The sequence below is a fragment of the Phyllobates terribilis genome, unplaced genomic scaffold, assembly GCF_046119375.1.
Source record: "Phyllobates terribilis strain yellow unplaced genomic scaffold, ASM4611937v1 Scaffold_12__6_contigs__length_324123572, whole genome shotgun sequence".
Taxonomy (NCBI): Eukaryota; Metazoa; Chordata; class Amphibia; order Anura; family Dendrobatidae; genus Phyllobates; species Phyllobates terribilis.
This window is the reverse complement of record NW_027362772.1, coordinates 288,188,627-288,206,210: the sequence shown is the minus strand read 5'-3', so window position 1 is coordinate 288,206,210 and position 17,584 is coordinate 288,188,627. Positions and strand designations below refer to the sequence as shown.

Genomic DNA, 17,584 nt, shown 5'->3' with positions numbered 1-17,584 from the left:
TAGGACCGTTATGTGCACAAAATAGAGGAGAAAGAAGCAGAAGTTTTCGCTACACAATAGATTAAAGCTTTATCTATAAAAGATCTAAAGACAATTAACAATTCTGCTGCAGTGATGCGACCACACAGCCGCAGGGTCAGAAGGACAAGTAAACAAGTCGCCATCCTGGGCGGCTGTCAGTCATCGGCTTTGACCAATCAGAACCCGCCATTTTAGTCCCGCCTCATTCTGCGCTTCACCAATCAGATACTGATGCGAGAAAGGAGCAGAGGATGAAGGTTTCCCATTGGCTGAAGGCGCTGTGATGGCCACACGTCTTCCCCTGTCCGAGTGGTATCGGTTGCTATGGTGACTGCCGCACGCTGCCGCTGTGTGGAGACCTGCGGCACCGCGGAGTTATCGGCTGCGTCTGATCTGCGTCTGTGAGGTGAGTGCATGGAGATGTCTGTGCGGTGTATTGTGATCCCCAGCATCAGTGCCGGCGCCGAGAATGAAATCACACAAGTGATCGCAGACGTAAAACCCGCAGTGTGTACACGCGCTAACAAGCTCCCTTTAACCCCTTCCTGGCCAGGCGATATTTGTATAGTTTCTGTTTTTCCCTCTTCTTCTTCCAGGAGCCACAACTTCTTATTTTTCCGTCCACTCGGACATGTGAGGTCTCGTTATTCACCGCTTTGATGGACAGAATTCATTTTATCATTTAGAATACGAAAAAAAATAGCAAAAAAACCCCCAAGTGCTGAGAAATGATGAAAAATGCAGACGCGCCATTGTTTTTCATGACGTTTATTGCGCGGTTAAAATGAGCGGGCGATGACTACGGCTCCCCAGACACTTATGGGTTTATTACTTTAGTGGTGAAAAAAATAAATAGAAACTAAAGTGTTTTATGTTAAGACCTTTTTCTTTTTTTTCCTACGGAGCTTGTTTCTCTTTTTGCGCCCTGGGCGGCTATTTTAGGTTACATTTGACATTTAAAAGAAAAAAAAAGTAAGAAATATCCCCTAAAAACAGCAATGAAATATGCAAAAATCAAATTGATATATTTGAGGCGAACAGCAGACGGGGCTGGGAAGAGGGGGCACTGGGAGGAGACGGCTGCAGACGGGGCTGGGAAGAGGGGGCACTGGGAGGAGACGGCTGCAGACGGGGCTGGGAAGAGGGGGCACTGGGAGGAGACGGCTGCAGACGGGGCTGGGAAGAGGGGGCACTGGGAGGAGACGGCTGCAGACGGGGCTGGGAAGAGGGGGCACTGGGAGGAGACGGCTGCAGACGGGGCTGGGAAGAGGGGGCACTGGGAGGAGACGGCTGCAGGCGGGGCTGGGAAGAGGGGGCACTGGGAGGAGACGGCTGCAGGCGGGGCTGGGAAGAGGGAGCACTGGGAGGAGGCGGCTGTAGGCGGGGCTGGGAAGAGGGGGCACTGGGAGGAGGCGGCTGCAGACGGGGCTGGGAAGAGGGGGCACTGGGAGGAGGCGGCTGCAGGCGGGGCTGGGAAGAGGGGGCACTGGGAGGAGGCGGCTGCAGACGGGGCTGGGAAGAGGGGGCACTGGGAGGAGGCGGCTGCAGACGGGGCTGGGAAGAGGGGGCACTGGGAGGAGGCGGCTGCAGGCGGGGCTGGGAAGAGGGGGCACTGGGAGGAGGCGGCTGCAGACGGGGCTGGGAAGAGGGGGCACTGGGAGGAGACGGCTGCAGGCGGGGCTGGGAAGAGGGGGCACTGGGAGGAGGCGGCTGCAGGCGGGGCTGGGAAGAGGGAGCACTGGGAGGAGGCGGCTGTAGGCGGGGCTGGGAAGAGGGGGCACTGGGAGGAGGCGGCTGCAGGCGGGGCTGGGAAGAGGGGGGCACTGGGAGGAGACGGCTGCAGACGGGGCTGGGAAGAGGGGCACTGGGAGGAGACGGCTGTAGGCGGGGCTGGGAAGAGGGGGCACTGAGAGGAGGTGGCTGCAGGCGGGGCTGGGAAGAGGGGGCACTGGGAGGAGACGGCTGTAGGCGGGGCTGGGAAGAGGGGGCACTGGGAGGAGGCGGCTGTAGGCGGGGCTGGGAAGAGGGGGCACTGGGAGGAGACGGCTGTAGGCGGGGCTGGGAAGAGGGGGCACTGGGAGGAGGCGGCTGTAGGCGGGGCTGGGAAGAGGGGGCACTGGGAGGAGGCGGCTGTAGGCGGGGCTGGGAAGAGGGGGCACTGGGAGGAGGCGGCTGCAGGCGGGGCTGGGAAGAGGGGGCACTGGGAGGAGGCGGCTGCAGGCGGGGCTGGGAAGAGGGGGCACTGGGAGGAGGCGGCTGCAGGCGGGGCTGGGAAGAGGGGGCACTGGGAGGAGGCGGCTGCAGGCGGGGCTGGGAAGAGGGGGCACTGGGAGGAGGCGGCTGCAGGCGGGGCTGGGAAGAGGGGGCACTGGGAGGAGGCGGCTGTAGGCGGGGCTGGGAAGAGGGGGCACTGGGAGGAGGCGGCTGTAGTTGGCGCTGGGAAGAGGGGGCACTGGGAGGAGGCGGCTGTAGGCGGGGCTGGGAAGAGGGGGCACTGGGAGGAGGCGGCTGTAGGCGGGGCTGGGAAGAGGGGGCACTGGGAGGAGGCGGCTGTAGTTGGCGCTGGGAAGAGGGGGCACTGGGAGGAGGCGGCTGTAGTTGGCGCTGGGAAGAGGGGAGACTGGGAGGAGGCGGCTGTAGTTGGCGCTGGGAAGAGGGGACACTGGGAGGAGGCGGCTGTAGTTGGCGCTGGGAAGAGGGGGCACTGGGAGGAGGCGGCTGTAGTTGGCGCTGGGAAGAGGGGGCACTGGGAGGAGGCGGCTGTAGGCGGAGCTGGGATGAGGGGGCACTGGGAGGAGGCGGCTGTAGGCGGGGCTGGGAAGAGGGGGCACTGGGAGGAGGCGGCTGTAGGCGGGGCTGGGAAGAGGGGGCACTGGGAGGAGGCAGCTGTAGGCGGCGCTGGGAAGAGGGGGCACTGGGAGGAGGCGGCTGTAGGCGGGGCTGGGAAGAGGGGGCACTGGGAGGAGGCGGCTGTAGGCGGGGCTGGGAAGAGGGGGCACTGGGAGGAGGCAGCTGTAGTTGGCGCTGGGAAGAGGGGGCACTGGGAGGAGGCGGCTGTAGTTGGCGCTGGGAAGAGGGGGCACTGGGAGGAGGTGGCTGTAGGCGGGGCTGGGAAGAGGGAGCACTGGGAGGAGGCGGCTGAAGGCGGCGCTGGGAAGAGGGGGCACTGGGAGGAGGCGGCTGTAGGCGGGGCTGGGAAGAGGGGGCACTGGGAGGAGGCGGCTGTAGGCGGGGCTGGGAAGAGGGGGCACTGGGAGGAGGCGGCTGTAGTTGGCGCTGGGAAGAGGGGACACTGGGAGGAGGCGGCTGTAGTTGGCGCTGGGAAGAGGGGGCACTGGTAGGAGGCGGCTGTAGGCGGAGCTGGGAAGAGGGGGCACTGGGAGGAGGCGGCTGTAGGCGGGGCTGGGAAGAGGGGGCACTGGGAGGAGGCGGCTGTAGGCGGGGCTCGGAAGAGGGCACTGGGAGGAGGCGGCTGTAGGCGGGGCTGGGAAAAGGGGGCACTGGGAGGAGGCGGCTGTAGGCGGGGCTGGGAAGAGGGGGCACTGGGAGGTGGCGGCTATAGGCGGGGCTGGGAAGAGGGGGCACTGGGAGGAGGCAGCTGTAGTTGGCGCTGGGAAGAGGGGGCACTGGGAGGAGGCGGCGGTAGGCGGGGCTGGGAAGAGGGGGCACTGGGAGGAGGCGGCTGTAGGCGGCGCTGGGAAGAGGGGGCACTGGGAGGAGGCGGCTGTAGTTGGCGCTGGGAAGAGGGGGCACTGGGAGGAGGCTTCTGTAGTTGGCGCTGGGAAGAGGGGGCACTGGGAGGAGGCGGCTGTAGGCGGAGCTGGGAAGAGGGGGCACTGGGAGGAGGCGGCTGTAGGCGGCGCTGGGAAGAGGGGGCACTGGGAGGAGGCGGCTGTAGGCGGGGCTGGGAAGAGGGGGCACTGGGAGGAGGCAGCTGTAGGCGGCGCTGGTAAGAGGGCACTGGGAGGAGGCGGCTGTAGGCGGGGCTGGGAAGAGGGGGCACTGGGAGGAGGCAGCTGTAGGCGGCGCTGGGAAGAGAGGGCACTGGGAGGAGGCGGCTGTAGGCGGGGCTGGGAAGTGGGGGCACTGGGAGGAGGCAGCTGTAGGCGGCGCTGGGAAGAGGGGGCACTGGGAGGAGGCGGTTGTAGGTGGCGCTGGGAAGAGGGGACACTGGGAGGAGGCGGCTGTAGGAGGGGCTGGGAAGAGGGGGCACTGGGGGGAGGCAGCTGTAGGCGGCGCTGGGAAGAGAGGGCACTGGGAGGAGGCGGCTGTAGGCGGGGCTGGGAAGAGGGGGCACTGGGAGGAGGCAGCTGTAGGCGGCGCTGGGAAGAGGGGGCACTGGGAGGAGGCGGCTGTAGGCGGGGCTGGGAAGAGGAGGCACTGGGAGGAGGCGGCTGTAGTTGGCGCTGGGAAGAGGGGGCACTGGGAGGAGGCGGCTGTAGTTGCCGCTGGGAAGAGGGTACACTGGGAGGAGGCGGCTGTAGTTGGCACTGGGGGAAGGCGGCTGTAGTTGGCGCTGGGAAGAGGGGAAACTGGGAGGAGGCGGCTGTAGTTGGCGCTGGGAAGAGGGGGCACTGGGAGGAGGCGGCTGTAGTTGGCGCTGGGAAGAGGGGGCACTGGGAGGAGGCGGCTGTAGTTGGCGCTGGGAAGAGGGGACACTGGGAGGAGGCGGCTGTAGTTGGCGCTGGGAAGAGGGGGCACTGGGAGGAGGCGGCTGTAGTTGGCGCTGGGAAGAGGGGACACTGGGAGGAGGCGGCTGTAGTTGGCGCTGGGAAGAGGGGGCACTGGGAGGAGGCGGCTGTAGTTGGCGTTGGGAAGAGGGGACACTGGGAGGAGGCGGCTGTAGTTGGCACTGGGAAGAGGGGACACTGGGAGGCGGCTGTAGTTGGCGCTGGGAAGAGGGGGCACTGGGAGGAGGCGGCGCTGGGAAGAGGGGGCACTGGGAGGAGGCGGCTTTAGGCGGCGCTGGGAAGAGGGGGCACTGGGAGGAGGCGGCTGTAGGCGGCACTGGGAGGAGGCGGCTATAGGCAGCGCTGGGAAGAGGGGGCACTGTGAGGAGGGGGGCGCTGGGAAGAGGCACACTTCTTGCTGTCGCCACCCCCCATTTATTAGGCCAGCGAAACCCACACCTCCACACCCACCTCCCCAGCACCAAACAGGGTACCACAGCTTAGTTAGACTTTCCCTCTTTGAGGTTGTGGGTACGTTTAGAACAGCAAGAAACAAACTTATTAATTTTATGATTTAATATATAAAAAGGTACAAAAACATGAAATAACAAAAAGACATAAACAAAAGGGAAAACAGTACACAAATAAAAAGCGATAAAGACAGACCTCATGCTTAAACTTCTACAATCCTCCTCGGTTTTCCCGGGTCGGACATTGGGTGTTTGTGGATGAGATATGCTCCCATGCCACGTGGAAACAGGTCCTTAAAGGGGGTTGTCCTCTACTTTACAACTTACTAAATGGACCTAGAGCAATTTAAAAAACAAAAAACCACTCGCATCTTGGACTGATGCCTCGTCTCCACCACCTGTCTTGGGGCGTCACATGAAAACTGCAGACAATCAGCAGCAACTGATTGGCTGCAACCTCCAAATTCCTTCCAAGGCTGCTGCTGATCGGCTGCAGTTGTCACTTGACGCACCGTGCCGGATGTTAATGCCATCAGGGGATGTAGTAGCGAGTGCGGTGAAGGGACATCAGTAGAGGCTGTTTTTGGACCCTGTAACGTAATGTAGAGGACAATCCTTTTAATGCTTCATGCAGTATTGGAGCGCCATTATTACAGGCCTCTAATGCTGACTGGCCTCTTCTTTGCCCCACGCTGGTAATTTGATGAGATCTTTCATGGCATCCAACTGAAAAGGACATTGGACAGAGGCACTGCGAGTTACTGTCTCTTCAGTAGTCTAATACATTCACCACCAGAGTATTTTGCTGATAACAGAGAGCAGCAGACACATAGGGCTCTCATCACAATACTCCCTCTTCATGTCCTTTTCAGCTGAATGCCAGATAAAGTATAAAACCCTCTACTCTTTCATGTATTGGCTCTTAAAGCAACTTATCAATCACTTTATGATGGTTGAGGGCCTGACTTGAGAATACAGAGTTCACAGCATGATTTAGAGCTGCATTTCCACACAAGTTTTCCCTGCAGAGCTGCGCTCAGCCCCCAGCTGTGGTGCTGTACTGAAGTTTCCGAGCCTGCGCTGTGGCCCCTGCCGTCTCAGGATCAGTAGGTCCAAGCAATGTGCATTTATCAGAGGTGGCCCCCACTAAAGTGCTTCCATCTCACAACACGGACCCTTTATACGACCCATGAACATTATTGTCCTGTTTGTGGCTCCTGGGTGACATCACCAGAATCCCTAATCTTCTGCCATCGTCCTTCCTGCAACTTTTTATTTAAGATCCATGATCAGGATGGGACATGAGCGTGTGAATAATGCGATAAATGTTCCGCCGCGGATCATGACGATCAAACATGGCAGAGACCTTTGTGGAGATGTCAAGTGACCGGGGGAAGTCCTAAAGCCGGTCCCATAGAAAAATCCAGAGACTCCCAGCTGAGTGGCTCCCACATAGGGCACTTCTGCATTCACCTGGTTGCTTCTTCCAGCAGAGGCATCAGCAACTGCTGATTGACTGCAGCGGTTAATTCTCTTTGAGCCGGAAGAAACCATCTCCTCTCTCCTGGCTGCAGCGATCACATTTCAGAAGATGTTTTTTTCTGGCTCAGACAGAATGTGACCACTGCAGCCAATCAATTGCCGCTGACATCTGATGCCCATTGGAAGAAGCAGCCAGCAGACTGGCAGGGGACATGGGCAGCAGTGCAAAGGAGCAGGAAAGACATTGTTTTTTTGCACCACACCGCTTGTGTAATTTCCATTAAAATGAATTAGATACAGAAAGGAGTGGTGCAGACGGGCGGGCAGATGTCACAGACCCCGCTCACCACCCATGGGGCACATGTGCTGGAGAATCTGCAGCGTAGTGACCAGAGCTGTGGATGGCGTGAGGCAGCAGGTGTCACAAGGGGCGTCTTCACCTCCGAGCATTCTGCAGGTTCCCCAACGGCATCCTCCGTAAGAGCACGTCCCCACACCGTCAGCAAGAACAGCGGCCCGGCTATCACTTATGGCTAGTGGCAGCAGTCTTCAGGGCCTACAGTCATAGAAGCAGCCGTCCTCATCCCAGCTGTTACTGGAGTGATGGAGAACAAAGTACCGAGGTAGTGAGAGGTTTTCAGTTTTAGACCAACATAAAAAATGTCTTACAAGATTCAGGAACTGGAGGAATGTCCGACCTGTAAAAAGCCCACCCGACCCAGCCAGAGCCCACCTGACCCGGAACACAGCCACCCTGTGTGTGCCACGTAGTCCTATATCCAGGCTGATGGCTCTCTGATCAGGAGATTCATAGACAAGATAGGAAAAGGTCCCAGGAAAACTGCAGAAATGGTGCAGCCAAGCCCCCCACATCCCCGCTGCCGGCTAATACTGGGATTTGGACTAATAAGGGGGGCTCCAGTCTGTATACTGAGGGGGATCTGCTCCATAACTTGTGAGACGGCTCCTAAACCTGCCCCAGCTCAGTATATAGGTGTGCGCAGTGCTACAGCCTGGGGCTCCCCTACCCCAATGGATTGATAAGAGTTGTAGTTTGTGTGTGGGGGGGGGGGGGGGGCAGCTGTAGTCCCGGGGGTCAGGGCATGCCGACAGCTGTGGTCCCGGGGGTCAGGGCTTGTTGCTTCAGCTGTGGTCCCGGGGGTCAGGGCATGCCGACAGCTGTGGTCCCGGGGGTCAGGGCATGCCGACAGCTGTGGTCCCGGGGGTCAGGGCATGCCGACAGCTGTGGTCCCGGGGGTCAGGGCATCCCGACAGCTGTGGTCCCGGGGGTCAGGGCATCCCGACAGCTGTGGTCCCGGGGGTCAGGGCATCCCGACAGCTGTGGTCCCGGGGGTCAGGGCATGCCGACAGCTGTGGTCCCGGGGGTCAGGGCTTGTTGCTTCAGCTGTGGTCCCGGGGGTCAGGGCTTGTTGCTTCAGCTGTGGTCCCGGGGGTCAGGGCATGCCGACAGCTGTGGTCCCGGGGGTCAGGGCATGCCGACAGCTGTGGTCCCGGGGGTCAGGGCATGCCGACAGCTGTGGTCCCGGGGGTCAGGGCATGCCGACAGCTGTGGTCCCGGGGGTCAGGGCATGCCGACAGCTGTGGTCCCGGGGGTCAGGGCATGCCGACAGCTGTAGTCCCGTTGGTCAGTGATTGTTGCTTCAGCTACAGAGCCTGCTGGGAGCTGTAGTCCAGGTCCTTCACTCGGGGATGTGCACCAGCAGGACGCTCTCTCCTCGGATGAACACCTGCTGTATGTGCCGGGTGTACACCCGCTGGTAGTCCGGTTTCTGTTTCTTCTTCCCCGGCTTCTCCTTCCTTTGCTGATACTCCGGCTTCTCCTCCTTCCTCGGCTGATACTCCGGCTTCTCCTCCTTCCTCGGCTGATACTCCGGCTTCTCCTCCTTCCTCGGCTGATACTCCGGCTTCTCCTCCTTCCTCGGCTGATACTCCGGCTTCTCCTTCCTTTGCTGATACTCCGGCTTCTCCTCCTTCCTCGGCTGATACTCCGGCTTCTCCTCCTTCCTCGGCTGATACTCCGGCTTCTCCTCCTTCCTCGGCTGATACTCCGGCTTCGCCTCCTTCCTCGGCTGATACTCCGGCTTCCCCGTCCCGTCCTCCCCGGCCTCCTGCAGCCGCAGCCGGGCCATCAGCCGGGGCAGGGTGAGCTGTGGCTCGCTGTAGAAGGCCCGGCCCAGCACCGGCCTCCGGTACGTCTCGTCCACGTCCACCATCGCCAGGTTCCAGCACTTGTCGAAGGCGACGATGAAGCCGGAGCAGAGGCCGCGCAGCCCCCGGAAGGTGCGGGTGTGGACGTGCACCCGGAGCCGCTCCTGCACGCAGCGGTACAGCCGGCCCACGGGGCTGCCCTCCAGCATCGCCATGCGGGTCAGCACGTTCCGGGGCGGCCTCCTGCCCCTCCGCGGGGCCCGGCTCCTCTCTGCGCCCTCCTCCTCCGGCAGCATCAGCTTCTTCAGCCGCTGCACTCGCTCCGGGTCCGGCGCCGGCTTCCGACCCTTCTTCTCCGGCTTCTGTGACCGGCTTCTCGGCCGGCTGCCCCTCTCCAGGAAGCTCTCATATTCGGCCAAGTTGTTGAAGCAGCGCACGTCCGGGAAGGGGAGCGGAGTGTCGGCAGAGTAGAGGGCGAGCAGCGGGTCAAACGACTCCGAGGTGACGTCCAGGCCGCACGCCGGCACCTCGTCCTCCTCCGCGGCCATCAGACCATGTGATGAGGCGGCCGGAGCCTGTGCGAGACGCCACTAACACGTGTGTGCATAAATAGCCAGCAGATGGCGACAACACTGCTTATATACAGGGGCTACATAGCAATACTGAGCTATAGCCACCAGATGGCGACAACACTGCTCAAATAAAGGCACCACATAGCAGTACTGCATTTTAGCCACTTGATGGCGATAACACTTCCCATGTACACTGAATGGTAAATTATTAACCCCTTGAAGACTATTTAAAAGGGATTTTCCATCTTCAGGAGAGTAGACCACAAACACTCTCAAATATCTAAAATAACAAAAAACAGTTACTCACCTTCCCCGGGTCCACTGCTGGTCCTCTGCCACTGCTCAGTCTTGGTGTTTTGGCTGCAGCAATGATATGAAGTCGCCAAACATTCAGCCAATGTCATTAAGTAAAAGGAGTCCTGGAGGTGATGATCCGACCCCGAAGCCCTGATCTCACATCATCCTGTCTGTCTGGGATCACATGGAGAGATAGACGGATCCGCACAAGCCTCATACACAGAAGATCTGGGGTCAGATCTCCAAGATGTTTGGCACAATCTCCTGCCGAGATCCTCAAGTGCATCTAGAAAAACTGCCGAAGGTGACGGGTGGGCGCAAACTGATGGGATTTACATTTCTGTTTTCTTCATTCACTTTACATTTTCTTAATTGTTAAAAAATAAAATATTAACACGTCTATTTTTTAAACCTTTTTTTTTCAATCTGCAGCAATTTTTCTACATCTGCCTAAAACTTTTACAGTATTGTATCCTAGCTGCAATGAATATGAGCATGTGCAAAGATGCCGAGGAGGAGGAGGTGAGCTGTGACATCACCTATTGTGAATGGTGGATCCTGTGTTATCTACTGTATATAGAGGTGTTATCAGTCATTGTACAGGAGGAGGAGGAGGTGAGCTGTGACATCACCTATTGTGAATGGTGGATCCTGTGTTATCTACTGTATACAGAGGTGTTATCAGTCATTGTACAGGAGGAGGAGGTGAGCTGTGACATCACCTATTGTGAATGGTGGATCCTGTGTTATCTACTGTATATAGAGGAGTTATCAGTCATTGTACAGGAGGAGGTGAGCTGTGACATCACCTATTGTGAATGGTGGATCCTGTGCTATCTACTGTATATAGAGGTGTTATTAGTCATTATAAAGGAGGAGGAGGTGAGCTGTGACATCACCTATTGTGAATGGTGGATCCTGTGTTATCTACTGTATATAGAGGTGTTATCAGTCATTGTACAGGAGGAGGAGGTGAGCTGTGACATCACCTATTGTGAATCCTGTGTTATATACTGTATATAGAGGTGTTATCAGTCATTGTACAGGAGGAGGAGGTGAGCTGTGACATCACCTATTGTGAATGGTGGATCCTGTGTTATCTACTGTATATAGAGGTGTTATCAGTCATTGTACAGAAGAAGGAGGAGGTGGGCTGTGATATCTATTGTCGATTCTGTGTTATCTACTGTATATAGAGGTGTTATCAGTCATTGTACAGGAGGAGGAGGAGGTGAGCTGTGACATCACCTATTGTGAATGGTGGATCCTGTGTTATCTACTGTATATAGAGCTGTTATCAGTCATTGTACAGGAGGAGGAGGAGGTGAGCTGTGACATCACCTATTGTGAATGATGGATCCTGTGTTATCTACTGTATATAGAGGTGTTATCAGTCATTGTACAGGAGGAGGAGGTGAGCTGTGACATCACCTATTGTGAATGGTGGATCCTGTGTTATCTACTGTATATAGAGGAGTTATCAGTCATTGTACAGGAGGAGGTGAGCTGTGACATCACCTATTGTGAATGGTGGATCCTGTGCTATCTACTGTATATAGAGGTGTTATTAGTCATTATAAAGGAGGAGGAGGTGAGCTGTGACATCACCTATTGTGAATGGTGGATCCTGTGTTATCTACTGTATATAGAGGTGTTATCAGTCATTGTACAGGAGGAGGAGGTGAGCTGTGACATCACCTATTGTGAATCCTGTGTTATCTACTGTATATAGAGGTGTTATCAGTCATTGTACAGAAGAAGGAGGAGGTGAGCTGTGATATCTATTGTGGATTCTGTGTTATCTACTGTATATAGAGGTGTTATCAGTCATTGTACAGGAGGAGGAGGTGAGCTGTGACATCACCTATTGTGAATGGTGGATCCTGCGTTATCTACTGTATTTAGAGGTGTTATCAGTCATTGTACAGGAGAAGGAGGAGGTGAGCTGTGACATCACCTATTGTGAATGATGGATCCTGTGTTATCTACTGTATATAGAGGTGTTATCAGTCATTGTACAGGAGGAGGAGGAGGTGAGCTGTGACATCACCTATTGTGAATGGTGGATCCGGTGTTATCTACTGTATATAGAGGTGTTATCAGTCATTGTACAGAAGAAGGAGGTGGGCTGTGATATCTATTGTGGATTCTGTGTTATCTACTGTATATAGAGGTGTTATCAGTCATTGTACAGGAGGAGGAGGTGAGCTGTGACATCATCTATTGTGAATCCTGTGTTATATACTGTATATAGAGGTGTTATCAGTCATTGTACAGGAGGAGGAGGTGAGCTGTGACATCACCTATTGTGAATGGTGGATCCTGTGTTATCTACTGTATATAGAGGTGTTATCAGTCATTGTACAGAAGAAGGAGGAGGTGGGCTGTGATATCTATTGTGGATTCTGTGTTATCTACTGTATATAGAGGTGTTATCAGTCATTGTACAGGAGGAGGAGGAGGTGAGCTGTGACATCACCTATTGTGAATGGTGGATCCTGTGTTATCTACTGTATATAGAGCTGTTATCAGTCATTGTACAGGAGGAGGAGGAGGTGAGCTGTGACATCACCTATTGTGAATGATGGATCCTGTGTTATCTACTGTATATAGAGGTGTTATCAGTCATTGTACAGGAGGAGGAGGAGGTGAGCTGTGACATCACCTATTGTGAATGGTGGATCCTGTGTTATCTACTGTATATAGAGGAGTTATCAGTCATTGTACAGGAGGAGGTGAGCTGTGACATCACCTATTGTGAATGGTGGATCCTGTGCTATCTACTGTATATAGAGGTGTTATTAGTCATTATAAAGGAGGAGGAGGTGAGCTGTGACATCACCTATTGTGAATGGTGGATCCTGTGTTATCTACTGTATATAGAGGTGTTATCAGTCATTGTACAGGAGGAGGAGGTGAGCTGTGACATCACCTATTGTGAATCCTGTGCTATCTACTGTATATAGAGGTGTTATTAGTCATTATAAAGGAGGAGGAGGTGAGCTGTGACATCACCTATTGTGAATGGTGGATCCGGTGTTATCTACTGTATATAGAGGTGTTATCAGTCATTGTACAGAAGAAGGAGGAGGTGGGCTGTGATATCTATTGTGGATTCTGTGTTATCTACTGTATATAGAGGTGTTATCAGTCATTGTACAGGAGGAGGAGGATGTGAGCTGTGACATCACCTATTGTGAATGGTGGATCCTGTGTTATCTACTGTATATAGAGGTGTTATCAGTCATTGTACAGGAGGAGGAGGAGGTGAGCTGTGACATCACCTATTGTGAATGATGGATCCTGTGTTATCTACTGTATATAGAGGTGTTATCAGTCATTGTACAGGAGGAAGAGGAGGTGAGCTGTGACATCACCTATTGTGAATGGTGGATCCTGTGTTATCTACTGTATATAGAGGTGTTATCAATCATTGTACAGTAGGAGGAGGTGAGCTGTGACATCACCTATTGTGAATGATGGATGTTGTATTATCTACTGTATATAGAGGTGTTATCAGTCATTGTACAGGAGGAGGAGGTGAGCTGTGACATCTATTGTGAATGGTGGATCCTGTGTTATCTACTGTATATAGAGGTGTTATCAGTCAGGAGGGGGTGAGCTGTAACATCACCTAATGTGAATTGTGGATCCTGTGTTATCTACTGTATATAGAGGTGTTATCAGTCATTGTACAGGAGGAGGAGGAGGTGAGCTGTGACATCACCTATTGTGAATGGTGGATCCTGTGTTATCTACTGTATATAGAGGTGTTATCAGTCATTATAATCCTGCCTCTGCTGATAATGACTCTGCTGAAAACTCTTCCAGTAATAACAGGAAATAGGAGTTCTAAAAAAGCCCCTGTGGCTATTGTGAAAATTGGTTACTATTTTTTAATCTAGACAATGATTTGAAAAAAATTCAATAAAACAAGTACATGTAACCTGATATAAACAATAGGGCATTTTCTGACAATTTCGTGACCGGGCCAGTGGGGGTGACGGGGACATAAACGTCAGCGCAAATATTAACTGAATGGGAGTCCTCGGACGCACAGTCAGCTGAAGTGTGTTGTGGCACAGATGCCAGTCGGGTCCCTGCTCGGCATTACACGCTGCCGGCCAATCAGAGCCCAGCAGCCGATGTCGGCGTGTACATGACCGGGGCTTGTGGCAGTGATGTCATGGGCTCTCCTGTCGCTTGCACACTGAAGTCAGATGTCGGCTTCAGAAGAGGACGCTGCGGGGGAGCGGAGGGAAGGGGAGTATAATGCTTTATTTTTTTCTATGCATTAAAGAACAGCGGCGGAAAGGGGACATATACCAGGATGGGAAATATATATACCAGAATGAGGTCCAGGATGGGGGAGGTGGCCCCGGTCCAAATCTTGCAGCGGAGCCCATCAGACTCTAGTTACGCCACTGGTGCAGTCCCTCTGTATGTGGAGTACAGTGGGGAATACCTGTGGGATCAGTGGCTGCCAGTAGCACAGTCCTGTACGGCAGCCATATTACATCTGTACAGGACACGTCCATGTCTATGAGCCATAACGCTGAGAGTATGGCGACCGGTCCATGCTGGAGCCTCCTGGTGTCTGATCTCAACCTCTATCCAGCGCCGCACATGGGATTATTCCTATAAACATCCATATAGTTTACATCCTGAGGTTTACGACCGTCCCACCCTCAGTAACGAGCGGGGGCAGCCGATCCCCAGGTCCTGTGTGTAACGTGCGGCTCCTGTATGCTCTGTGTTCCAGGATTCTGCGCTCCGTATAGAAGAGTATGGGGAGTACAGCCCCGAGCGGCCCCACATCAGCACGAGTGAGTACCCCCATATCTGTTCACCATCCATCTATGCATCATCTATCATCTATGTATTATCTGTCTATTATCTATTTATGGCTGTGTGCCCACGATTCGTTTTTTAAGCGTTTTTGCAGCGGCAATTCCGCTGCAGAAACGCTTAAAAAACGCATGGTAGAAGGCCTGCTGCGGATTATCATTGCAGAAAAAGCGCAGCACTACCAATTATTTTGCGGAAGTGCTACGTTTTCGCCGCCATTGACTTGCATTGGAACGCATGCATTCCGCATCACTGCATCTGTAGATGCGGAATCCATGCGTTTCAATGTGCAGATGGTACCCGGGTGTGGAGGACAGGAGACTCTCCTCCGTAACCCGGGGACCATAGAACCTGTAAAAAAAAGAATAAAATAAAAAATAAATATTATATTTACCTTCTGACGGCCCCCGGTGCGCTCGTCTTCACTAGCCAGCAGATCGCGGTGGACTGAAGGACCTGAGCTGACGTCATAGTCATGTGACGGCAGGTCCTTCAGTGCAGTGTACCGCGAGCTTCCAGCAAGCCAGGACGGAGCGAAGCAAGACTCCGGGGGCCATCAGAAGGTAAGTATAGATTTCTTTTTTACCATTCTTTATGGTCATACTATATAAATCCATGCCGCTTGCATGGATTTCTATAGTGTGACCAAGTTGACAAGCACTTTCCAAGTGATGCTAAAATCGCTTGGAAAGCGCTTGACAACCCGCATGCGGAAATGCATGTGAAGAACGCTTCACATCCACATGTCCCTGGCAGGAAACGCATGTACAATCCGCATGTACAATCCGCATGTACAATCCGCATGCATTTTTCCTGCCAGGGAGATGCAGAAATTGTCAGGAAAAAATCCGGAGCATTTCTGCATCGTGGGCACATAGCCTCTCTCTCATTACTTATACATTCTTGTGGATTATGTAGTTTTATTGTGAAAAACCTTTTGAAATAAAAAAGTAACTTTTTGTGAGGGTCGTCCTGTAATTGGGCAATCACCATGTAAAATAACAACATCCTATCCCCTCTTTCCCCTCTTCCTCTCTTCCACTTTCTCTCTTCCCCTCTTCCTTTCCTCCTCTCTCTCTTCCATCTTTCTTTCCTCCTCTCTTCCCCTCTTGATTCCTCCTCTCTTCCTTTCCTTCTCTTTTCCCTCTTCCCTTCCTCCTCTTTTCCTTTCCTCCTCTCTTTCTCTCTTCCTTTCTCCTTTTCTCCTCTCTTCCCCTCTTCCTTCCCTCCTCTCTTCCTTTCCTTCTCTCTTCCCCTCTTCCCTTTCTCCTCTCTTCCTTTACTCTCTTCCTTTCCTTCTCTTTTCCTCTCTCTCTCTCTCTTCCTTTCCTCCTCTCTTCCTTTCCTCCTATCTTCCCCTCTTTCCTTCTTTCCCTCTCACTTCCTCCTCTTTCTTTCCTTCTCTCTTTCCCTCTTTCTCTCTTACTCTCTTCCCCTTTTCCTCTCTTCTTTTCCTCCTCTCTTCCCCTCTTCCCTTCCTCCTCTCTTCCCCTCTTCCCCTTTTCCTCTCTTCCTCTTTCTGTATTCCTTTCTTCCTCTCTTCCTTTCCTCCTCTCTTCCCCTTTCCTTCTTCCCTCTTCACTTCTCCTCGCTTTCTTTCCTTCTCTCTTCCCTCTTTCTCTCTTCCCCTTTTCCTCTCTTTCTCTCTTCCACTTTCCTCTCTTCCTCTTTTCCCTTTCCTCCTCTCTTCATCTCCTTCTCTCTTCCCTTCTTCCTCTCTCTTTCCTCCCCTCTTCCCATCTTTCCTCTCTTCCCTTCTTTCTCTCTTCCCCTCTTCCTTTCCTTCTCATTTCCCCTCTTTCTCACTTCCTCTTTCTCTCTTCCACTCTTCCCTTTCTCCTCTCTTCCCCTCTTTCTCTTTTCCTCTCTTCCCCTTTTCCTCTTTCTCTCTTCCCCTCTTTCTCTTTTCCTCTCTTCCCCTTTTCCTCTTTCTCTCTTCCTTTCCTTCTCTCTTCCTCTATTTCTCTCTTACCCTTTCCCTCTTCACTTCCTCCTCTTTCTTTCCTTCTCTCTTCCCTCTTTCTCTCTTACTCTCTTCCCCTTTTCCTCTCTTCTTTTCCTCCTCTCTTCCCCTCTTCCCTTCCTCCTCTCTTCCCCTCTTTCCTTCCTTCCTCTCTTCCCCTCTTCCCTTCCTCCTCTCTTCCCTTCCTCCTCTCTTCCCCTCTTTCTCTCTTCCTTTCTTCCTCTTTCTGTATTCCTTTCTTCCTCTCTTCCTTTCCTTCTCTCTTCCTCTATTTCTGTCTTCCTTTCCTCCTCTCTTCCCCTCTTTCCTTCTTTCCCTCTTCACTTCCTCCTCTTTCTTTCCTTCTCTCTTCCTCTTTCTCTCTTCCTCTCTTTCTCTCTTCCCCTTTTCCTCTCCTCCTCTCTTCCTATTTTCCTTTCATCCTCTCTTCATCTCCTTCTCTCTACCCTTCCCCCCTCTCTTCCTTTCCTCTCTTCCTTTCCTCCCCTCTCCCATCCCTCCACTCTTCCCTTCCTTCTCTTTCCCCTCTTCCCTTCCTCCTCTCTTCCTTCCTCCTCTCTTCCCCTCTTTCTCACTTCCCCTTTTACTCTCTTCCTCTTTCTCTCTTCCTTTTCCTTCCTCTTCCTCCTTTCTTCCCCTCTTTCTCTTTCCTCTTTCCTTTCCTCCTCTCTTCCTTTCCTTCTCTTCCCTCTTTCTCTCTTCCCTTTTCCTCTCTTCCTCTTTCTCTCTTCCTCTCCTCCTCTCTTCCTCTTCCTCTTCCCTTTCCCCTCTCTTCATCTCCTTCTCTCTCCTTCCCTTCCTCTTCTTCCTTCCTCTCTTCCTTTCCTCCCCCTCCTTCCTTCCCTCTTCCCTTCCTTCTCTCTTCCCTCTTCTTCTTCCTCCCTCTCTTCCTTCTCTCTTCCCTTTCCTCCTCTTCCTTTCTTCTCTTCCTTTCCTTTCTTCTCTCCTCTTCTCCTTCTCTCTTCTTCCTTTCTCTCTCTTTCCTTTCCTCTGTTCCTTTTCTTCTCTCTTCCCTCTTCCCTTTCCTCCTCTCTTCCTTCTTTTCTCTTCCTCTTCTCTTTCTTTTCCTCTCTCTACTATCTTCCTTTCTCC

The 17,584-nt window shown here is 53.8% G+C and overlaps 2 protein-coding genes across 3 annotated transcripts in view; one reads left to right on the top strand and one right to left on the bottom strand.

Annotated features, from left to right (window-relative positions):
- Nucleotides 1–301: 301 nt before the first annotated feature.
- Nucleotides 302–17,584, top strand: part of DIXDC1 (DIX domain containing 1) — a 190,007-nt gene continuing 172,724 nt past the window's right edge. Inside the window, exons 1-2 of one of the 2 annotated variants that reach the window (XM_073657125.1) lie at nt 302–427; nt 14,444–14,507. In XM_073657125.1, the coding sequence (XP_073513226.1) occupies nt 14,469–14,507 (39 nt within the window). In that variant the 5' untranslated portion in view covers nt 302–427; nt 14,444–14,468. The remainder of the gene's footprint in view (nt 428–14,443; nt 14,508–17,584) is intronic. The other variant, XM_073657127.1, reaches the window with a different exon arrangement.
- Nucleotides 8,082–9,447, bottom strand: LSM11 (LSM11, U7 small nuclear RNA associated). Its single transcript, XM_073655291.1, has one exon. The coding sequence runs from the start codon at nt 9,358–9,360 to the stop codon at nt 8,344–8,346; it is 1,017 nt and encodes a 338-aa protein (XP_073511392.1). The 5' UTR covers nt 9,361–9,447; the 3' UTR covers nt 8,082–8,343.